At 41.5% G+C, this 24691-nt stretch overlaps 1 protein-coding gene across 1 annotated transcript in view; it reads right to left on the bottom strand.

Annotated features, from left to right (window-relative positions):
- Positions 1–20200, bottom strand: part of ark2ca (arkadia (RNF111) C-terminal like ring finger ubiquitin ligase 2Ca) — a 34819-nt gene extending 14619 nt beyond the window's left edge. The window contains exons 1-5 of the mRNA XM_072575071.1: positions 20038–20200; positions 13640–13940; positions 7181–7306; positions 3953–4079; positions 2646–2750 (exon numbers count right to left, since the gene is read on the bottom strand). Of these exons, the coding sequence (XP_072431172.1) occupies positions 2646–2750; positions 3953–4079; positions 7181–7306; positions 13640–13940; positions 20038–20098 (720 nt within the window). The 5' untranslated portion in view covers positions 20099–20200. The remainder of the gene's footprint in view (positions 1–2645; positions 2751–3952; positions 4080–7180; positions 7307–13639; positions 13941–20037) is intronic.
- Between the last annotated feature and the right edge of the window lie 4491 nt (positions 20201–24691).

Genomic DNA, 24691 nt, shown 5'->3' on the forward strand with positions numbered 1-24691 from the left:
TGTACATCTCTATGGCACTATGACTCTAACTGGCAGACAGTCACAACAGCGAATACACATAACATGTGGACTCCTTAAAGGTAAAATCTCTCAAAGACAATAACACCTTCCTTTCAAACACACGTTTTAACTATTTACAATAACAAATGAGCTTATGAGTCTGTATAACATATGGATAATCTGTTCACACACCCAGATCCCATGATGGTAACTTTGGAAATGTTGTTTATTTCCACAGTCATTAGGTTTATTGTTTGTTATTGTTATTTGTGCTATCAAGCTTTTTCTCGTCTGCAGATGTTCGAGAGTGTGTTTCTCTTGATGCAGATTTATTCTAGATTAGCCATTAACTGATTTTGTTCCTCAAGTTATTCCTAGTGGTTCAGATCTTCTTGGTATTTACTATTTTATTCATTTGAAGCCTCTAGCTCATTTTGAATATTTTAGTTTTACATCTGGGATTCCTCTTTCCTCTGAAATAATTTGTTCTTTCTGTTTTCTTTAAAGGCTGAAGGTTTTGCACTTGGTACAAAAACAGAAATTGCTGGTGAAACTCAGTGCCTCTGGCAGCATCTGTGGGAAGTAAGCAGAGTTAACATTTCGAGTCCAGTGACTCTTCATCACCAGACTCAAAATGTTAACTCTGCTTACTTCCCACAGATGCTGCCACAGCCACTGAGTTTCATCAGTGATTTCTGGTTGTGTTTCAGATCCACAGCTTTTTGCTTTATTTTACTCTTCCATCTGCTATTTCAGTTGCTTGGTCTTCTCTATTTCCCTTGGATGAGGACATATGCCAACTCTGGAATAAATGAAGTTGATCTGTTACATGTTCATGTGCTCTGAATGTTGAACTCCATGCATGCAGATTATGATCTTGTTCTTGCTTTATTCTTCACATCCCAGCAACGTCACTGGCAATACAGATGCATTCCAGTATAATGATGCAATGAGGCCCTGTGACCTTTAAAGAACACACAGCCTGAAGGGGAATCAATAAAAACAGTGTCGTCTAAATGGGCTACTAAATGTCGCGAGCTCTTGGGACTTCTGTACAAGATGTTTTGACCAGTCACCATGCTTAGCATCGAACTTCAGGAGGCACTTTGCACCTGCAAATCTCAGATTTAACTTCTTCCAAAATGGGTATTTTGTAAGACTGCCATTTCAAAGCTGTGATTAGGCATCAGGAATTGATGCATACTTTCAGAGATCCATCCTTCTTTATAATGTATGTTATTGAGCTACACCAGTCTGCGTACTGCTGTACTCTTTCAATGAATCCATCTTGTTCATATCCAACTCAATCCTCAAATTAGCTTTGAAGTGGACCCTGCATTTACATGGGCAAAAGTGAGAACGACAGATGCTGGAAACCAGAATTTAGATTAGAGTGGTGCTGGAAAAGCACAGCAGATTAGGCAGCATCTGAGGAGCAGGAAAATCGATGTTTCAGGCAAAAGCCCTTCATCAGGAATAGAGGGCTTTTGCCCAAAACATTGATTTTCCTGCTCCTCGGATGCTGCCTGACCTGCTGTGCTTTTCCAGCACCACTCTAATCTAAACCCTGTATTTACATGGTGAGTCAGTGGACAGGTTTGCATTTTTCCTTAAATGCTATGTTGCAACTTCCTTGAAACTGCCTATTACATCAAAACACTGTAGATACTTTGATATTAAGTCATGAATAAAAAATGATACATGACATTTCTGAGCTGGATCTGTTGTCTAATGTCTGACTGATTCCATGGATTGTGACAGTGCTAGATCAGGACATTGCAGGAAGCTCTGGCAATTGCTGATTCAGCAGTATCCAGGCAGAATTATCATACTTGCCATCCAACACTATCGATTGTGTATGTGGAATTGGTGAGCCATTACATGCTGGAGGTTTTACCTTCATTGGTTTCACCATATCTTCCTTTTTCTGTGGACACTGGTCAAACCTTTTAGGTTGCAAGGTCCAGTGTAGCAAAGCGCAGCAGGTCAGGCAGCATCCAAGGAGCAGGAGAATCGACGTTTCAGGCATGAGCCCTTCTTCATCCTGTTCCCTGGATGCTGCCTGACCTGCTGCGCTTTTCCAGCAACACATTTTCAGCTCTGATCTCCAGCATCTGCAGTCCTCACTTTCTCCCAGTGTAGCAAAGGCTACCATGGAACTTTGACCAAGTTCTAACAGCTGGGACGCCCTCATAAATAGCTTGTTTTTTAAAAAAATAATGATTTAATAATCAATCACTCAACAATGGTTCAAGTGTTAGATTGTTTAAAACAGTAGAACACATAATAAAGTTATAAAGCAAACATAACTGATTTCTATTTGTGAAATTCTTGTGCAACCCTCCATTATAGAAAAGTCACGTTTTAGAAACAGCACTTAAAGTGTGTGTGATATAATCGTGTTCGATGTTTTCAAAGTTCATGCTTTAGAAACAGTATCCCCAATTCGTCAATTGCATTACAGTGAATTTGTGTTAACAAAATGTGCAGAACAACCTGTACATACAGCATACTCCTTAAAGGTGAACTTTTTTAAAGGTAAAGTATGCATACCAAGAAAGGAAATCTTCTGCAAACCCAAGTAAAAATTCAAAGACAACAAATAAGCAAACTCTCTGAGTATCTTTGAACATAATGTGACGCACCTCATAACTTTCCCTAACAGCAGGACTCTGCCGACCCCCATTTAACCCTTGCAGAGCCAATAGATGAAGTTGCGGATAAGAGTAATTCCTCAAGTCAGGAAAAATCTGGAAAACACAGACTTTTATTATTAAAGATGAATAAATAACCACCTACTGAGCTTTAGAGACCAGAACGGTCCCGCTATTAATTTGTGATCTGAAGTGAGGTAGCTATTCTCTGCTCCGAAGGTGGCTAGAGAACTTTATTTGATTTGCCAAATTTCACCCATACTCCTCTCTCCACCAAGTGGTAAATGTTTGGAAGTTGTACGATTCTGTAGCTCAGCACTCTTTAGCTGTGAGTCCAAACAGTAATATTTCAACCAAAAGCAGAGGTGGTTAGGTATTGCAGCTGAACTCAATCCTGTCCTCAAACTAACATACGCACATTTCTAGCAAAGTCCAAAATAGCTACAGGAAACCCAATTCATCTCTTCTCTCCAACTGAGGATTTCCAATGAAAGATTATTTTTCTTTATTCCTTTTTCATAGGAAATAGGCATCACTGGCAAGTGAGCATTTATTGCCTTTTGGCATGCTACGCCATATCAGAGCACGATTAAGTGTCAGTCATTTTGCTATGGGTCAAGAGTCATATGTAAGCTGAACTTGATAAAGGCAGCAGATTTTTCCAACAATCAATGGTAATTTTGTGGTCCCCATTACTGAGGTTAGCTGCCAGCTCTAGGTTTTATGAACTGAATTAACTATATGGTATTTGAACCCATGACCCCAGAACATTAGCCTGGATTTTCGTCACCATGCAACATGTTGAATACACCACTGTCAGCATTTCACCTGTGGGTAACAAGTGCCACCAAACCCAAGACCATCTACTAACTTGGAATGGAAACCAAAACTGTGATCATGGGTCTGTAGAGTTGTTACAAACTGCTTCCACCAACTCATTAAGGCATCAGGGAGCTGCATAAATTGACAGGGCATTGTTGGAACATCAATCCATGTTTAGTTTTTGCTTGCAGCTCCGTGATAAGCCGTGTGGCACTGCGTTATTGAAATATGTTGCCATGATGTAAAGGGCATGCACCTATTGACATTTCTCCTCACCAAGCATGCAATAAGCCTTGTGGTACAGTGGTATTGCCCCCATCTCTGGGCCAGGAAGCCTGGGTTCAAAGTCCCACCTGCTCCAGAGGTATTTAATACAATTTCTGAAGAGGCTGATGAGAAAGTATCTACAATAACAGCAATAATGGAAGAGTAGCCAACATTGAGCATAAACCAAAACAGAGCAAAGTAATCCTTACCACAGATGCTGAAGACATACTTCGAGAGAAATGATGTATCCTGGGTGTTGCGAGGTAATGGTGTAAACGATGTACAGGGAGGGGCTGGTACTGAGTATGGGGCAAACCGGCCTCTACACTGATATCCCTTCAAAAATAACAAATAGGCATCAAGAGAAAATGATAACTACAGAGATGCAAATGTTGCGTTTTCTCAGATTTTGTCAACTCTGAAACTAACTAATGGCTAGGAAATTATCATACCCATTGTGAATACACCACCTACACTAAACCATGTAGTAGATAAACAATGATTGGGTATAGAGGGTAGGTCCGATCAAGGACAGTGGTGGGAGACTGTGTATTGAGTCGGAAGAAATAGGAGAGGTCTTGAACAAGTACTTCTCTTCAGTATTTACGAACGAGAGGGACCGTATTGTTGAAGAGGAGAGTGTGAAACGGACTGATAAGCTAGAAGAGATACCTGTTAGGAAGGAAGATGTGTTGGACATTTTGAACAACTTGAGGATAGACAAGTCCCCCGGGCCTGACGGGATATATCCTAGGATTATGTGGGAAGCAAGAGAGGAAATTGCAGTACCGTTGGCAATGATCTTCTCGTCTTCACTGGCAACGGGGGTGGTACCAGGGGACTGGAGAGTAGTGAATGTTGTGCCCCTGTTCAAAAAAGGGAATAGGGATAACCCCGGGAATTACAGGCCAGTTAGTCTTACTTCTGTGGTAGGCAAAGTAATGGAAAGGGTACTGAGGGATAGGATTTACGAGTATCTGGAAAGACACTGCTTGATTAGGGACAGCCAGCACGGATTTGTGAAGGGTAGGTCTTGCCTTACAAGTCTTATTGAATTCTTCGAGGAGGTGACCAAGCATGTGGATGAGGGTAGAGCAGTGGATGTAGTGTACATGGATTTTAGTAAGGCATTTGATAAGGCTCACCATGGTAGGCTTATGCGGAAAGTCAGGAGGCATGGGATAGAGGGAAATTTGGCCAATTGGATAGAAAACTGGCTAACCGGTCGAAGTCAGAGAGTGGTGGTAGATGGTAAATATTCAGCATGGAGTCCAGTTACAAGTGGAGTTCCGCAGGGATCAGTTCTGGGTCCTCTGCTGTTTGTAATTTTTATTAATGACTTAGATGAGGGAGTCGAAGGGTGGGTCAGTAAATTTGCAGATGATACAAAGATAGGTGGAGTTGTGGACAGTGAGGAGGGCTGTTGTCGGCTGCAGAGGGACTTAGATATGATGCAGAGCTGGGCTGAGGAGTGGCAGATGGAGTTCAACCCTGCCAAGTGTGAGGTTGTCCATTTTGGAAGAACAAATAAGAATGCGGAATACAGGGTTAATGGTAGGGTTCTTGGTCAGGTGGAGGAACAGAGGGATCTTGGGGTCTATGTACATAGATCTTTGAAAGTTGCCACTCAGGTGGATAGAGTTTGTAAGAAGGCCTATGGAGTATTATCGTTCGTTAGCAGAGGGATTGAATTCAAGAGTCGTGAAGTGATGTTGCAGCTGTACAGGACTTTGGTTAGGCTACATTTGGAGTACTGTGTGCAGTTCTGGTCGCCTCACTTTAGGAAAGATGTGGAAGCTTTGGAGAGGGTGCAGAGAAGATTTACCAGGATGTTGCCTGGAATGGAGAGTAGGTCGTACGAGGATAGGTTGAGAGTTCTCGGCCTTTTCTCGTTGGAACGGCGAAGGATGAGGGGTGACTTGATAGAGGTTTATAAGATGATCAGACGAATAGATAGAGTAGACAGTCAGAAACTTTTTCCCCGGGTACAACAGAGTGTTACAAGGGGACATAAATTTAAGGTGAAGGGTGGAAGGTATAGGGGAGATGTCAGGGGTGGGTTCTTTACCCAGAGAGTGGTGGGGGCATGGAATGCGCTGCCCGTGGGAGTGGTAGAGTCAGATTCATTGGTGACCTTTAAGCGGCATTTGGATAGGTACATGGATGGGTGCTTAATCTAGGATAGAAGTTCGGCACAACATCGTGGGCCGAAGGGCCTGTTCTGTGCTGTATTGTTCTATGTTCTATGTTCTATGTTCTAGAATGCTGGCATGAGCACATTGACCCAAAATAAAAAGGCAAAATGCAAACTAAATCAAATTCAGTCACCTTCACCACTTCAAAGTATTGAGAGAACTATCAGGTCACAGTCTATGCATTAGGCCATTTAGGACTGAGATGAGGGAAATTCCTTCACCCAGCAAGTGGTGAGCCTGTGGAATTCTCTGCCACAGCACTTGCGGCCAGAACATTGAATGTTTTCATGAAAGAATTGATATAGTTCCTCGGGCTACAGGAATCAAAGTGTATGGGGAGAAAGGATACCCTGATCACACTGAACGATGGAATGGGATCAAAGGACCAAATGGCCTACTCCTGCTCCTATTTTCATGTCTGTCTGTGTCCACCTTTCAATACTTTATTCATCTCATTCACCTTGACAGCTCCAGTACAAGGTTATCTCTCTGTATTATCTTTCCTTCAGCAAAAACTTTGCCCACTTTATACCAATATGGAGGACAGACTCCCACAAAGGACATTTCTGTACAAATATAGAAATCCCATCCAGACATAGCATTCAAATATCTAAATATAAAAGTAGCTCCTACCCCTCAAACTGAATTATTCCCTGTTTATGGCAAACACATCGACCACTACTGAAAAATACATAGCTAGCTCATACCAACCAAGACAGAAAAACACAATGAAGGAGAAAATGTTTGACACTGGGCCATATTTACATATCTCATTCCAACCACTATGTAACTTCTGAGCTCCTAATGTCCAATTGCTCCAACCTTGCATTGAGTTTTTCAATTCTTCCATTTCGTAACTATTTTAACTTGATTTTAGGTTTCAGCCGTATAATGTGCATCTATTGTTGCCCTTCAATGTTAACTTTCCATGAAGAGTACTTTAATAACTAACTGACTTTAATGTGTGACTGGAAATTGTACTGTCCAATAATTTTAGAATGCTGACTGGACTTGTATGTTTTTATGACAATATTTTAAATGAAGCACTAATCCACGGTTTTGCAGTTTGACTCAATCAAAGACAGAACTGTGGACATCAAAAGTGCAAGAGTAGTGCAAGTTCCATTTATCAGTCTTTACAAAGTATTATCTTGAATCAAAGAACAGACTACCACAAGGTCTACCAGTCTAGTCTTCACAACAACAAATCAATAAGGCGTGTGAAACATGCCTGGGACTTACCAGTCAGTGCCTTCAGTCAGGTACCTAGGCTGTGTTCCCAATGCTGAAGCAGGATGGAGGTGGTTGCTGAAGTCAAAACCTGTTCGGAGACGGTGGGGATAAGGAGGAGCTCTTTCCTGTGTCCGTCTACAAAGTAACACAACAACACTAGAGGAAGTGACATAGAGGGCAAGCAAAAACCACTCAGGAAAATCTAACTCCATTTTCATGAGTTTGACCCATTGACGTCTAGTCAAAAATGAATCATATTAAAAAAAATTCATGTACCTGCAAGGAATTGGGTGGCATGAGACATTTAGAAAACCTAATCTTTTATCTCTGGGACTTTGGTTAGATGAAAACCCAAACTTTTTTTCTCTAAAACTAGTGTGCCTGAAAAGTATTTGAGCAGTTTTAACCTAGATTCTAATTAACACAGCTGGGTTCAACACTAGAATTCAACACTCGCCAATACTTATGCTAGCCAATAGACTGTCCCTTGAGATGACAGGTTTATTCAATGAAGAGAGATTGAGGTGTCTGGGGCATTATTTACAGGAACTTAGAACGGTGAGAGGGAATCTCATTGACGTGTAAACTTCTAACAGGCTGGACAGATCGGATGCAGAGATAATATTTTCCCTGGTCTGAAGTGGGTCTGCAACAAGGGGTCACACTTTTAGATTAGGCAGTAGGACATTTAGGATTGAGATAAGGTGAAATTTCTTCTCTCAGAAGGTGGTGAACCTGTGGAATTCTCTACTGCAGAGGGCTGTGGAGGTCAACTCACTAAAGACATTTAAGAAAGAAATAGATAGAATTCAAGAGACTAAAATTATCAAAGAGTATGGGGAGAGAACATGAGTATGGCATTGAGATCGAGGATTAACCATGATCATACTGAATAGCAGAATGGGGTTGATGGGTCAAATGGACTATTCCTGTTCCTATTTTCTATGTTTCCTCAATATAATGTCAGTTGGGAGCTAAGTGTGGTTCTTGGAAACTATGGTTGAAGATTTATCGAGAGCGTGTAGTTCAGAAAATGTATTCTGCATTCTATCTGTGATCATGATCTTGGAATTCTGAGTCTGACACTGAATGGAAGGATGTACAATATTGAAGTGTTTCATTTTCTCACACTATATGCCTGACTTGGCAGGCATTACATTCATCAAATAATCGACAGGAAAACAATAATGACACAATTATTCAATGGGCTGTGACTACTATGTCTGAAGATTGAATGAGTGCAGTGTTTCTATCAATGCTTTATGAAATCAAAAATTTTTAAATTGCACTATGGAAGACTAAATTTGTTCCTCTAAAATTGCTCTTCCTACCATTATATTTTAATGGACTAAAATTACATGTTTGAGGGGCATTTAGGGATGGCTAATAAATAAAACGTGAATGCCCACGTCTCAGGAATAAATAAATGCTAAGCTTACCATTTCTGGTATCTTTCAACATAATTTAAAATTGAATTCCATTGTATAACTTGAAGCTTAAACATTTCAAAAGTCATCACATAGTTTTATGTTTAACCTTTTTTAAAATTCCACAGGTTGACCGCCCTCCTATGAAGAAATGTTTCCCATTTTAAGTCCTAAAGAGTCTAACCTGTATCCTGAGACTGTATCCTGACACTATGACCTCTTATTCCAAACTTCCCAACCAGGGAAAACATCCTCCCTACACCCAATCTGTCCAGCCCCATTAGAATTTGATATGTTTCAAACAGATCCCCTCTCATTCTTCTAAACTCTAGTGAATACAGGCCCATTTGAACCAATCTTTCTCATATGACAATCCTAGTATCAGCCTTGTGAACCTCTGCTGCATTCCCTCTATGGCAAATACAGAGGAACCTCGATTATCTGAAGGACACGGGTGGGGAGTATTTCATTCAGTTAATTGAATTCCGGATAATCGAATGCCAGATAACATAGTTTAGCCGAGCATCGGGACATTGCAAATTTGCCAGACAATCTGATATTCGGATAACAGAATGCCAAATAATTGAGGTTCCTCTGTATAGCCTTTCTTAGGCAAGGACACCAAAACTGGACATAATACTCCAGGTATGGTTTGCATATTTGCAGTAAGGTTTCCATATTTCTGAACTTCAATCCTCTTGCATTGAAGACCGTCCATTTGCCTTCCTAATTATTTGCTGCACCTGCTAGTCTACTTTCACTGACTGGTACAAGGACACCCAGATCCCTTTACACATCCATATTTCCCAATATACTGCCATTTAAATAACATTCTCTTTCTGTTTTTCAAACCATCTCATACCATTTATTGCACATTGCTAATCGGCCTCAGATGAGTAGTTTTCCTTGCATTGTGCAAGAATCTTTCATCATTTTCCATAACTTGGTGGCTTTTCTCAATTAAGTACCAATTACAAAAAATTCTGTGCCATGGTTCCCCGATTAATAGCTTCTATCTCAAACTCATTTATTGTTTAATCCTCCCATCTTAAATAACAAGAACATTGAAAATGAGCCTAACTTTTTTCCATAGGTGCTGTAAAAGTGCAGTCAAGCTCAATAATAGAATAAACTTAAAAATATTTTACTCTAATGCACAAAGCATTCAAAATAAGGTCAACAAACTGTCAGCGTAAATTGATGTAAATGAACGTGATCTCATAGCCATTACAAGGAGATCAAAACTGGGGGGCTTAACTTTGAAGAACATTTGACCTTTCAGAGTGACAGAAGGGATAGAAAAGATGGTGGGGTAGCACTGAGAATAAAAAATGAAATGAGGACAGTTGTGAGAGATGATCTAGATCAGATGATGTGGGGAGGTAAAAATCAGCAAGGGAAAGAAGACATTGGTAGGAGTAGTGTACAGACCACCAAACAACAGCCATACTGTGGGAAAGGCTATACATCAACAAATAATAGCGGCATGTAAAAAGAATAGAGCAGTAATTATAGGTGGTTTTATTCTTAATGTTGATTGGGTTAATCAGTTCGGAAAGGGTAGCTGCAACAATGAATTTACAGAATGCATTTGGGATAGTTTCCTTGAGCACTGTATCATGGAGCCAACCAGGAAAGAGACTGTCCTGGATCTGGTAATGGGTAATGAGGTAGATTTAATAAATGAGCTTCAAGTAAAAGATCCACTAGGAAATAACGATCATAATATGCTAGACTTCAATACTCAGTTCAAGAGTGAGAAACTTCAATTGGAAACAGTTGTATTTTACTTAAATAAATTGAATGACAAGAAATGAGGATAGAACTGGCTAAAGTGAATTGGACTGATAGATTAGCAGCAAAGAAAGGAAGCAAGTAGTGGCAGACATTTTAAGGAGGGAATTCATGGCTCTCAGTAAAAAACACATTCCAATAAGGAGGAAAGATTGTAACAGAGAAATGGCTAACCAAGGAAGTTAAGGAGAGTATTAAGTTGACACAAAAAGCAAAAAGGAGGTGAAAGTCAGTGATCGTCCCAAAGACTGGGATAAATTCAGAATCCAGTAAAGGAGGACTAAAAAGATAATAAAGACTGGGAAAATAAACTATGAGGGCAAAGTAGTGAGGAATATAAAAACTGACAATAAAAGCTTCTTTAAATATATAAAAAGGAAGAGACACGCCAAAGTGAACATAGACGCTTAGAAAATGAATCTGGGGAGATGGTTTTGAGGAACAAGGAAATAGCAGAGAAGTTAAACAGATAATTCAAACATCTCATTGATACTAAAAACATACTGGGAGGAATTGATTACTAACACCATCACAAAAGAAGTAGTATTAGAGAAACTGCTGGGGCTAAAGGCAGATACCTGGCCTGATGGCTTGCATCCTAGGATCCTGAAAGGGGGAATGACAGAGACAGTGGATGCATTGATTGTAATTTTTGGAAGACCTTGGATTTTGGTGAAATACCAGGGGATTGAAAACCTGCTAACATGATACTCCCAGTCAAAAAGGAGGGAAGGAAAAAGTAGATTGATTAACCTAATATCCAATACTGGAAAAATATTGTAGTCAATTATGAAGGAGTTAATAACAGCACATTTTGAAAAACATAATCTAGACAAGCAGAGTCAGCATAGCTTTAGGAAAGGAAAATCATGTGTAACTAACTTATGAGAGTTTTTTGAGGAAGTCATAACCAGAGTGGGTGTAGGGGAACCGGTAGATTTATTGAATTTGGACTTCCAGAGGCATTCAACTAGATATCTCATAAAAGATTAAGTCACTAGATAAGAGTCCATGGTTTTGGAGGTACTATAATGGCAATCTGTGACCAGTAAGGTTCCACAGGAATTAATATTGGGACTGCAACTGTTTACAATATATACAATGACTTACAGGAAGGAAGTGAATGTACTGTGTCCATTTTTGCAGACAACAAACAGTTTACAGAGAGACATTGATGGATTAAGTAACTGGGCAAACATTGGTGAGTAAAATGTGGGAAAGTACAATGTTCACTTTACAGAACAGAACATTATTTAAATTGAGAAAACTGCAGAAAGCTACAATACAAAAGGACTTGGGGGAGCTTGTGCACAAAACACAGAAAGCTAGCAAACAATTACAGCAGGTAATCAGGAAGGCTAATGGAATGTGGGCTCTTATTTCAAGGGGTTTGGAGTACAAAGAAGAACAAAGAATAGAGAAAAACACAGTCCCTTTGGCTCTACAAGCCTACACTGACACAGTTTGCCCTTCTATACTAAAACTGTCTTCACTTAGATAGATAAGTGTATATGAATATGGAAGTCTTACTGCAACTGTACAAGGTGCTAGTGAGACCACACCTGGAGCACTGTGAGCAGTTTTGGCCCCCTTTATCTAAGGAATGAAATCATTTCATTGGAGGTAGTTCAGAGAAGGTTCACCAGAATGATCTTCAGTATGAAGGATTGTCTTAAGAACAAAAACTAAACTGGTTCTACTCACTTGAATTTGGAAGAATGAAAGGTGATCTCATTGAAACATTTCCGATTTTTAAGGGGCATGACAGGGTAAATGCTGAGAATATGTTACCACACACATCTAAGTCAAGAGGGCATAGTCTCAGAATAAAGGGGTGCTGATTTAACATGGAGATGAGGAGGAATTTCTTCTCTCAGAGTGTATGAGTCTTTGGAACTTCTTGTCACAGAGAGTTATGGGGGCAGAGTCCTTGCGTATATTTAAAGCTGAGACATATAGATTCTTGATCACTAGGGAAACCCGGGGTTACAGGAAAGGACAGTAAAGTGAAAGTGAGGAATTTTGGTTCAGCCAAGATCCTGCTGAATGGCAGAGCAGGCTCAAGGGGCCAAATGGCCTATTGTGGCTGTTATTTTTTATGGTATTATGCCCTCTAGTATCTCAAGAAGTGGACTTCAATTGAGAAACACTGACATTTTTAACACTTTCTGTGACCAAGCTGAGACAGCTACATTGCACGGTGACACAGTGGTTAGCACTGCTGCCTCACAGCGCCAGAGACCCGGGTTCAATTCCGCCTCAGGCGACTGACTGTGTGGAGTTTGCACATTCTCCCCGTGTCTGCGTGGGTTTCCTCTGGGTGCTCCGGTTTCCTCCCACTGTCCAAAAAATTGTGCAGGTTAGGTGAATTGGCCATGCTAAATTGCCCATAGTGAAGGGGTAAATGTAGGGGAATGGGTCTGGGTGGGTTGCTCTTCAGAGGGTCGGTGTGGACTTGTTGGGCAGAAGGGCCTGTTTCCAGTTAGTGGGTTAGCACAGTGGCTCAGTGGTTAGCACTGCTGTCTCATAGCATCAGGGACGTGTGTTCAATTCTAGCCTCAGGCGACGGTGTATGTGGAATTTACATATTCTCCCTGTGTCTGTGTGGGTTTCCTTTGGTGCTCTGTTTCCTCCCACAGTCCAAAGTTATGCAGGTTAGGTGAATTGAGCATGCTAAATTGCTCATAGTATTGGGTCGGAGTGGACTTGTTGGGCCAAATGGTCTGTTTCCACACTGTCGGTGTTCTATCTTGTTCATAGAGTTATACAGTACAGAAAAGGTCCTTCAACCCATCGAGTCTGTACCATAAAAATACTCTACTATTAAACATGTCCCACTTTCCTGCACTAGGCCCATAGCATTGAATATTGTCCCACACCAAATGCTAATCCAAGTATTTTTTTCAAGGTTGCAAGGATTCATCTCCTCCTAGGCCATGCATTCCAGATCCCAACACCATCTGGATGAAACGTTTTTCCTTAAATCCCCACTAAACCCTTTGTTATTGATGTTTTGACCAAGGAGAACAGCTGCTCTCTATTCACCCTGTCCATCCCCCTCATAAATCACATAACCTGTACATCTCTATCATAGTAAGTTCAGTTCTGAATTGAACTGTTTTGTAGACCTTATTACTGGACCACATTCACAGGGTCATGTTGTTTGGGGGAGGGCTAACATCCTGCACATGAACCTACTACAGTGTTAATACTTCAATATCATTGCTTATCAATGGCTTTCACATACCTGGGGAATGGCAACAGCCTTCGGTGCTGAGCCTCCAGGAGCTGCTGGTGTAAGAGATATTGCTGGTGTAATGACTGAGGTAAGAAGCTCGTAACGTCCTGGAACTGTGGGCTTGGTAAAGGTGTCAAAGGCTGGTGTACCGGCACTGCAGTCGTGGTGTGCTGGTGTGATGGAGTCAGTTGATTGCTCAGACCTGCCTGAGATTGGACAGAGTGAGACGAAGGGAACTCAGATTGTGGAGGGAGGTGAAGGTGTCTGCAGGACGTGACGTGCGACTGCTGTGACCTTGGGAAAGGGCCACCTGTAGAATTAAGAAGCACCATTATTATGGCGTTACAATTCAGGACTGACTCATTCGCCTGGAAGATCTGTGGGAGATTAGAGAGATGGCATAAATAGTTAAAATTATTGTTCCCACCAAGTTTGGGGATTGGGAATATCTGGAAGAAATTGAAGATCATAAGTGGAGGTTTAGTGACTATCCTAGTCTGGATTGGAATTCTCATGGCAGATTCCAATTTCCCATGTGACCACCTGAAAACCTCTATTGTTAAAGCAATCTTTCAGCGATTTATTATGTTTCTGTTTCCATGAGTAAGAGAACAGAAGACTGTATTCAAACAACTCTATGACTGGAGATGGGAATGTAGAGTACAGAACTGGGGACAAAAATCACCTGAGGATTGAAAGACAGCAAATAAGCATAGAAACCTCAGTGCTCCTTCCTCCAATCAAAACAATAATTTGTGTTTATCTGGTGCCTATGTTTATCTATAAAATGAAGGATGACACTGGGCCACCAAAAAAAAATTAGATCAGCTGCCGACAAAATTTGGTCAAAGACATTAGTTTCGAGGAGTGGCTGAAAGAGTAGGAGTTAAGGCAAGTCACCATAGGCAAACCAGACTATAGGGTCTCATCATTAGAGATAGACAACTGGTGGTGATTTAACCTGAGGGCCACCACACCCCAGGCAAGGGGAGAGGTTGAGAAGGAGAGCCCTTCATGGTATCATCGGCCAATACATGATTGAACTCAAGCATGAAGTTAGCATCTCACTGCTTCACAAACTAACCATCTAGCCACCTGAGCTAAACCAATGACCAGGAGTCAAGTACAAGAAGAAAGAGTTTAGCACCTTAGGCTGCTGATGCCAATGGCAGAGCAATTAAAATTTGAAATTTACAGAGAGCAATCGAAGAGCACAGATTATTCAGAGGATTGTGGGGTTGGGGAGATTATAGGAATACAAAGGGGCAAGGAGGGATTTGAAACTAAGGATGATAACTTTAAAATCACTACATTGCTTTCACCTATATAACTTTAATAGGAAGAATTACAAAGAGTCATTTGATAATATGCTATGGTAGAATGGGTGGGGTGGGGTAGGAAACCAGCAAAGGCAAGAGCTAGATCAAGGGTTTAGTGGGGATGGGGATGAAAAAGGCAGGGAGAGTTGAATATATGGGAGTTGTAGAATGGCAAGTGGGACAGGATTAGCAGAAGGGATTGGTATGGCATGAGAGAATGGAATAAACTGGCTCAAGGGATTCACTGTGGAACTCACTAAAGGAAGCAGTCCTAACTTTTCCAATTTGTCTTGCTTTGAAAGTCCTCATCCATTCTCCTGATTCGATTCTGCAGCCTCGTCAATGCCTCCACGGTGAGATACTGGTGTAGTGGTAATGTCATTAGGTTAGTGCTGCAAAGCCCCAGGCTAATGCTATTGAGAAAATGGCTCAAACCCACCCTCTCATAGCAGGTAGTAAAAATTTGAATTCACTAAAAAGTTTGATTATTGTAGAAACCCTTCTAGTTTACTAATGACCTTTAGTAAAGTTATTCAGCTTAAGGGATGGGTAATAAATGTGAGCGAGCCAGTGACATTCACTTTCCACGTATAAAATTCTTTGTAAGGCATGTCACCGAGACATAGATATAATATTCCAGTTCAGGTCATACTGGTATTTTAGACAAGTTTCAACAGAACCTCTTTATTCTATGGTCCTATTAATAAAGATGAGGGGTTGAATCTTAAGATATTTTGCCTGTCAGTTTTGCCAAATTTCATTGAGGATTTCTCTCTGCAAGGTCTAGCCAATTTTCAACATTCATGAGTAGCAAATGTACATGGGTCAGAAATGTGCCATGAGGGTTCTTAGAGGCTGGAACATGGCAGGTGCCAATGTCTGTGGGCATGGGGAGCATGTGGCTGGTGCCCATGGAGCATGCCCTGAGAGGCTGATGTCTGGTGTCCACCATGAAGGGTCTTTGGAGCAAACACTGAGCTGAAGTTGCCAGGTTCCTGCTCTGGTTTCCAGACTGATCATTCCCAACATGAAACTGCAACAGAAAGCTGCACATTAATGGCACTGGATCTGCAGTTAATAAGATCACTAACTACCAATGACCTCAACTTAACAGGCAACTCCACGCTGCCTCGGAATCTTGCCTTGTCACCCAGAACTTAGTTAAACAATGCAGCAAGCTGTTCTTAACATCAAGATAGGTTCCATAGACTTCTCATGCAATTTCCCTGCAATTCTGGCATAGCCCACGTCGTTCAGACCTCAATAATACTCCACCCTAGGATATTGCATACTTTATTAAATGCACTTTCAACCTATCTGTCACCTTCAATGACATATACTGACCAGGTTCCTCTGTTCTTGTACACTCTGGAATTGTGTGCTCTTTATTACACCCAGATAATGATATATTGATAGGGCAAAGAGTGTCCGAGGATTCAGCAATGTGTGACGAAGTTATGAAGACTTTCTGTGTGAACCAGATGAAAGCAAAGACTCATTTGTGAATGGCTTATATCAACCCCGTCAAACAATTATGACTATGGATCCTTGAGGAAGAGCTAATCCAAGACTGGATAACATTGTGTGAAGAGGTAAGGGGTGCTGTGAGGGTGCTTTCAGACCTCCTGCAGTCAGAATCATTGCAGCTCTCTAGGCAGTGGGCGCTGCAAAAATAGACCAAGCTCCTCATTAGAGGGGAATGAGATTTTGCAACCAACAATCTGTGGAATTGGTACAGCTGCCCAATTGCAGAGATTTCAATACACCAACTGACACTGGTAGAAGGGGGCACTGTAGCCATCAATACCTACTCTTCCAGAAGAGGCACCAAAGAATGTCTCACTACCAACACACTGAAGTTATCAATTGTGACATCCTGTTTAGGGGACCATGCTGCAGTGGGAATTGGAAAGGCATTGCATAATTCGAAGGGTAAGGCTTCTCCAATAAGAACTCGGAAGGTACCAGAAACAAACAGGCAAAGAGCCCGAGAGAAGTTTGGCAGCAACCAAATGGAAACGGGGGGCAGTCTCCCTACAACTCACTTTGGGGAAGAACATTGATGGGGTTACTTAAGAGACCGGTCCTCAGTCAAATATAGACTGCCTATCCATCGGGAAGACAAGAGTCAATGATAGTCACAGAAAGTAGGAAAAGGGTAGGTCCACTCAAAGACAAAAGAGAGAATTTATTGTGGAGGCAGAGGAAGTGGATGAAGTCCTTAATGAATACTTCACATTGGTATTCACTAGAGTGAATGGTAAGGATTATGGTAAGATTAGGGAGGGGTATGTTGAGATTCTAGGGCCTGTCGATATTAAGAAGGAGGTGATGTTGTTTGACTTGAAAAACATTAAGGCAGATACATGCCCAGGGCCTGATGGGATCTATTCCACAATACTCAGGGAGGCAAGGGTGGGAATTGCTGGGCTTTGCCAAAAATATTTGTATCCTCTTTGGCCACAGGTGAAGACCTGAAAGAACGTTCCTTTATTCAAGAAGGGCAACAGGAATAATCCAGCACATCAGACTTATATCAGTGTTAAGGAAATAATTGGAGAAGGTTGTTAGGAACAGAATTTACTTACATTTGGAAAGGAATAGACCTGTTAGGGACAATCAGCATGGCTTTATGTGGGAAGGTCTTATCTCACAAATTTAACTGAGACTTTTGAGGAAGTGACAAAGATAATTGATAAGCCGAGGGCAGTGGATACTATCTACATAGATTTTACCACAATATTCGACTAGGTCCCTCATGATAGGCTAGCCCAGAAGCTCAAGTCACATGGAATCCATGGTGAGGTAGCTAGTTGGATACAAAAGTCTTCTTGGTCATAGAAGACAGAGGTTAGTTGCGGAGGAGTGTTTCTTTGACTGGAGGATCTGAGACAATGGAGATCTGCAAGGATTAATGCTGGGACCTTTGCTGTTTGTAATATATATAAATGGATGAAAATGTAGGTGGTCTGATTTGTAAGTTTGCAAATGACATGAAAATTGGTGGAGTTGCAAATAGTGAGTAAGGTTATCAAAGGATATAGAAAGCTTGGAAAGTCAGGTAGAGGAATGGCAGATGGAGTTTGATCTGGAGAAGTGTGAGGTGATGCATTTTCATGAAGTTCAAATTTAAGAGGAAAGTATACAGTAAATGGCTGGACCCTTAGGAGCATTGATATACAAAGGGACCTTGAGGTCCAAGTCCATAGCTCCCTGAAAATGGACAAGGTGGTAAAGAAAGCATTTGGCATGCTTGCCTTCATTGGTCAGAGCATTGAGTATATAAGTTAGCAATTCATGTTACAACTGAATAAAATCTTAGTTAGGCCATATCTGGAGTATTGTGTGCAGTTCTGGTCACCAATTTATGTGAAGTATGTGGAGGCTTTGAAGAGGGTGCAAAAGAGGTTTACCAGCATGGTTACCTGGATTGGAATGTATTCACTATAAGTAGCAAAATGAAAGCAGCTATCAATAGGCACACACCAGGGTTGCAAAGTGGGTAATGCATAGAAGGTCTTACTGTAAGATAGTAATGCAGGGATCTCCCCTCATTATTGTTCATAATTCAATAAAAGGTTCTGGTTAGCTCTGTGGCAGTCTCTGAGCATATTCACAACACCTCACTTGGCTGCTGTTCAGAGATTCCCTGTGTTGGGAATGACACTGCAAGCGGCCATTGGGACATTATTTGTGTTTTAATTTCACTCACTCATTAAGAATCTCCACCATCAGCCCCAAACAGGGCCTCATTTCAGATAATGAAAGACCTGCCTAGAATAACATTGCAAAAACCTCCAAAACAAAACAAAGTGAAAAGAACATCCCCGTGTGAGTGATCACAGAAGACAGGAATCCCATTGAACAAAGGGAAATGGAAAGATGAGACTGAGAGTGAAATGAAGGCAGCTCCTCCTGGCTGTTCACAAAGTAAATCCCCCATGTGGTGTCAGCTGTGCAGTTAAAAAAGTTCTCTCGTTCAATCTCAGCATCATGTCCCTTAGGGCCAGAGTTAAAGCAATTGGACTCAGTGCTCCTGGCCAGAAGTGAGGAAAAGTCAACCCTGGGTTACAACCCACCATGACTATCAAGTAATCTCTGTCAGTAATGATACTTACAATCTCAGCAGACAACAAGGACAGGCTGGGCTTTGAATATTTCAGTAGCCTGAGAGTACTCAATAACAAGATTTACAATTAGTGGGCACCAGCAGTGGGGAGGACTTTGGAATTGAACCTCAGCTTCCATCAGCTCCTTCAGAAAATGAGAAGTGGAGGAAATAAAAGTCAAAAGCGATTATATTGTCACAAGCTCTCAGCCATTGAGAGAGAAGATGGTTTCATCATAGGTTAAAGAGGTCCCTGTCAGACGTGGAATTACAAATCATTGTCAGATAAAGTGGTCTCAATCGGTACAGGAATCATAACAATTATTTATTCTTCTTCCTTAAGTGCCAAAAGTGAAAAACAAAGGAAAAGGGTAACAAAGAAGATAATATCAGATCCATATTGATCCATGAGCACAGCCGGAACGTGTGCTGTAATATGTGCTTGACAATGGGGAGAAAGCAGGTACTTCTCAGTATAGAGAGCAGAGCACAAAGGCAGCCAAAAACCTACAATACCACACTTCACACAGCGGCACATATATGCAGTACATGCATACATACATATATGTGTGTGTTTATATAAATGTCTATATATATGAATCAGAGTTAACAGAAAAGTGTGCGATTAACTCTATTACGTTAATGAAAAATAAATGAGTTGCACTACTACGATATTTCTGAGAGGAAAAGGAAGAGGCAGGTTCATAAAGCACAGTTCCTACAAGACTGATCTTAATGTATTACACAAGGTTGCATGCTGACATTAACAAATACCAAGAATGTACTGAAATGTATAAATCAGTATTTCTCTACAAATTCAAACACAAAGAAAATCTAATCTGTCTTGCAGAATTAACAAGGCTACATATTACTCACAACGTAGTCGATATAATTAGCAAAAGTGGAAACAATATCAGTTGTCACATAAAAAAGCGGAATAAGGGTTATTTTTGATCATTTCTTTCCCCTGAAGGTAGTACCTCTGTTGTTCACAGATCCAAAAACTGGAAGAACAAGATATCCGACATGTACTAGCACCATCCTGGAGCCTTTGTTGCTGACGGCCGCTGAGACAGATGGCCCATGGAGCTGCTGCCCTCCAATCCCCTATATACATTCAAATGTGGAGCTGTGCCTGCAGCTGCCTCTCATACAAAGAACAGCAGGGCAATCAAGAACACTCATTATCCAGAGACTTTATATCCTGTGGCACTCCAGCCAGCCAATCGGGGTTACTGACCCTATTGTACATGACCTCCACCTCCCCCTCAATGTAGCTCTCCCTGTACTCCCCTCCCCTCCCCTCCCCTCCCCATACACACATACACACAGTCTCCCACTCTTTCTCTTCTGTAGTATGTTTGCATGAATGTGTCAGTATTAATATATATGTGTACATGGGTTTGAGAGAATTTGGCTGCATGGGTGTGACAGGCAATTTCATGTTTCAGAACTGTTGATGGTACAGGTTGGCTACAAAATACAGTTTCTTTTCAGTGATGCTTTCAAGTGAATGATCTTTGTCAGCAACTTTGTCAGACTGAGGGGTGACTTGATTGGAGACTATAAGATTCTGAATGGCTTTCATAGCATCTTATGGTTGGCTTAGTGGTTATCACAGCTCTCGGCACCCAGGTTCAATTCCAGTCTTGGATGACTGTCTGTGTGGAGTTTTTATGTTCTCCCCATGACTGCATGAGTTTCTTTGCCCAGTCCAAGGATGTGCAGGATTGGTGAATTGGACCCTCTGGGGGAGAGGCTCTTCGGAGTGTTGGGTGCTGAATGGCCTCCTTCCATGCTGTAGGGATTCATGAATCTGGAAGTAGAGGCAGTGTTTTAAAACAAAGTGCTTCTTTTTTAGGAAAATGTTGAGGAGAACCTTTGGAGGGTTGTGTGACTCTGTCTTAGAGATGGCAGAGGCGGGGTGACTGAATCTTTTAAAGACAGGTGAAGAGATTCATGATCGGCAGAGAAATCAGAGGTTAACAGGAGTCGATTGGAATGTGGAATTTGAGACACAAACAGAACAACCATGATCTTATTGAATGATGGAGCAGGCTTGAGTGGCCAAATGGTCTATTCCTATTTAAAAACTTAAAGAACTGCAGATGCTGGAAATTATGAGGAGAGATTATTCAAATTGGTAACTTTTTCACGCAGCAGATGGTGTGTGTATGGATCGAGCTGTCAGAGGAAGTAGCGGAGGCTAGTACAATTACAATATTTAAAAGGTACCTGGTTAGGTATATGAATAGGAAGGGCTTAGAGGGATATGGGCCAAGTGCTGACAAATGGGACTAGGTCAGATTGGTCAGCATAGACAAGTTAGACCAAAGGGTCTGTTTCCGTGTTGTATGACTCTGTGACTCTATGACTCTTAATTAGGTCTGTTTTCTCTAGAATTTAGAAGGTTAAAGGGTGATCTGATCAAAGTCTGCAAGATATTAACAGGAAAAGACAGGGTAGATAAAGAAAAACTATAGATTCTAAAACTAGAGGCATAGTTTGAGAATTAGGATCTGAACTGACAGATGTTAGGAAGCACTTTTACACACAAAGAGTGTTAGATGTTTGGAACTCCCTTCCACAATTGGTTGTGGATTCTGGATCAGTTGTTAGTTTTAAGTCTGAGCAATAGCATTATGGAATATGGACCAAAGGCAGGTATTGTATTTCGGCCACAGATCAGCCACAATCTCTTTGAATGGCAGAACAGCCTTCAGGGGCTGAATGGCCTGCTCCTGTTTCTAAGTTCTTACATTTCCTATGAAACCTGCCATTCTCATCCAGTCTGGTCTGATGATCATGCGACACCAGATCCGCAGCATTGTGCTTGATGCTTAAATGCCCTTTGAAATGATGTCGCCATTCAGTTCAAGGGCAATTGAGAAAGGCAGACTTGTCAGTGACACCCACATCTCGTGAAAGAATTAAAAAGATTCCTGAAGATTTCAACTTGCTCTTGAGGATCTAGCTCCATTCAGTCAAGCTTTTATTTTGCTATTTCTCATCAAAACTGTGCCAATCACAGTTAACATCATCATTGCTCTGAGTCACAGAGCCTGAATACCATGTAAGTAAAATAAATCAAAAAGAAACTGTTATCTCCCTGTCCCTCCAGTAGCCTGCCCTTCTGGTTCTTTGCTGAAACTGCATCTGCTAATCTCTCTACACTCTTTCCCATCTTCGTCATTTCTAGTTTGTGTAAGAGGAAATTGACAAAATTGTTTGTTTTTCACCATGACCCTTCCTGGTAATCATCTTGGTAAACTAACTGTCTCCAACAACAACATATTGCATTTATGCAGCACCTTTAATTTAGTAAGATGTTCCAAGGCCATTTACAGAAGGCTTATAAAACACATCACACCACATAAAGAGATATGAGGCCAGCTGACCAAAAGCTTGGTTAAAGCTGTAAGCTCTAAGGAGCATGTTTGAGGAAGAAATTGAGGTAGACAGGCAGAAATGTGTAAAGAATTAATCTAGAGCTTGATCCTAGACAAACGAAGGCACGGCCTCCAGTGGTAGTGTACTTAATATCCAACTTACACAAGACCAGAATTAAAGTAGTGCAGCTATCCCAGAGGGCTGTGGGGCTGGAGGAGCTAGGGAGCAACAAGGTCATTGAGGGAATTTGAAAACAAAGGTGAGAATTTTAAAATCAAGATGTTACCTGTAAAATTGTGGCTTAGAGAGCACATTACAGAGAAACAGGATTTTGTGCGAGTTAAGATATGGGCAGCAATGCATTGGATGACCACAGGTTTACAGGCAGAGGGACTAACAGGGGAGGACTGCAATAGTCAACATGGTGGCTCAGTGGTTAGTACTGCTGCCTCATAGCGCCAGGGACCCAGGTTCAATTCCAGCCTCAGGCCACTGTCTGTGTGGAGTTTGCACACTCTCCCGATGTCTGTGTGGGTTTCCTCTGGGTGCTCTGGTTTCTTCCCACAGTCCAAAGATGTGTACGTCAGGTGAATTGGTCATGCTAAGTTGCCCGTAGAGTTAGGTGCATTAGTTAGAGGGAATGAGTCTGGGTGGGTTACTCTTCGGAGGGTCGGTGTGGACTAGTTGGGCCAAAGGGCTGTTTCCACACTATAGGGAATCTAATCTAAGTCCAAAGACGTCAAAGGCATGAATGAAGACTCTGGTAACTGATGAGCCCAGGCAGCAACAAAGACAGGCCATGGAAAGTAGTGGACTTGGTGATGACATGAGTAAGAGGTTGAAGGCTTATCTAGGGGTTGATTGCAGCAAAAAATTGTGAACAGTTTACTCTCAGACTGTTGCCAGGGAGAGGAATGGAGTCAGGAGCTATTGAATGTAGCTTGGACAGGGGTTCAAAACTATTGAGACTAGATTGAGTGGGGCTGGAAAAGCACAACAGGTCAGGCAGCATCCGAGGAGCAGGAAAATCAACGTTTTGGGTAAAAGCCCTTCATCAGCCCTCCAAAACTATTGACTTCAGTACTCTTAGTATTTAACTGGAGGATGTTACTGTTCACTCAGTGCTGAGGTTCGGGGCAGCAGTCTGGTAAGTGAGCAATAGGGGAGAACTCTGGTGGACAGCAGAGTTCCTTATATCCATTCTGTTGGACCAATCTAACCTTTTATCCCTACTGTCCCGGCCAGATATACTGCTGCTTGAACATCAACTGAAGAAGACGTTGCATTGGTATCTCAATACACCCCAGAGTTTTTAACAGCCAAGTTATTGTTTGAGGCTGTGGTCATTGTCAGGAACATGGGAACAGGAGTAGGTTATTCAGTCCAACGAATCTAGCCCACCATGCAACATGATCATGGCTGATTTTTTGATTTAATTTATTATTGTCACATGTACCAGGTATAGTGAAAAATTTTGTTTTGCATGCATTACAGGCAGATCATACCATACAAAGATAATAGGGTGATAGAACAGAGCATGGAATACCAAGTTACAGCTGCAAAGAAGGTGCACTAAAAGCAAGATGAAAATTAGATTTAAAAAAGAGGTCCATTCAGAAGTCAAATAGCAGCAGTGAAGAAGCTGATCTTGAACCTGTTGGTACGTCTGTTTAAGCTTTTGTATATTCTGCCAATGGAAGAGATTGGAAGAGATTATACCCAGGGTGGAGAGGGGTCTTTGATGATGTTGGCTGCCTTTCCGAGGCAACGAGAAGTGTAGATGGAGTCAATAGATGGAAGGCCGGTTTGTGTGAAGGCCTGGGCTATGTTCATAACTCTCTGTAGTTTCTTATATCTCTGTAGTGTCTCTGTATCAAGCCACGATGCAACCAGATAGAATGCTTTCTATGGTGCACCTATGAAAGTTGGTGACAGACCTAATGGGTGTCAAAATCCTTAGCCTCCTGAGGAAGAGATTGTTGTGCCTTCTTGACCATTGCATCAACGTGGGTGGTCCAGGACAGATTATTGGTGATTGTTGCTCCTAGAAACTTGACCATCTCGATCTTCTCCACCTCCGCTCCATTGATGGAGATAGGGTCATGTCCTCCATTTTTCTTTCTGAAGTCAATGACCAGCTCTTTCATTTTGCTGATGTCGAGGGAGAAATTATTTTCTTTGCACCACACCACCAAGTACTCTCTTTTTCTTTTATTCCGTCTTCACTGATTGTGCTCTGTGGGT

Source organism: Chiloscyllium punctatum, chromosome 1 (assembly GCF_047496795.1).
Source record: "Chiloscyllium punctatum isolate Juve2018m chromosome 1, sChiPun1.3, whole genome shotgun sequence".
NCBI classification, from domain to species: domain Eukaryota; kingdom Metazoa; phylum Chordata; class Chondrichthyes; order Orectolobiformes; family Hemiscylliidae; genus Chiloscyllium; species Chiloscyllium punctatum.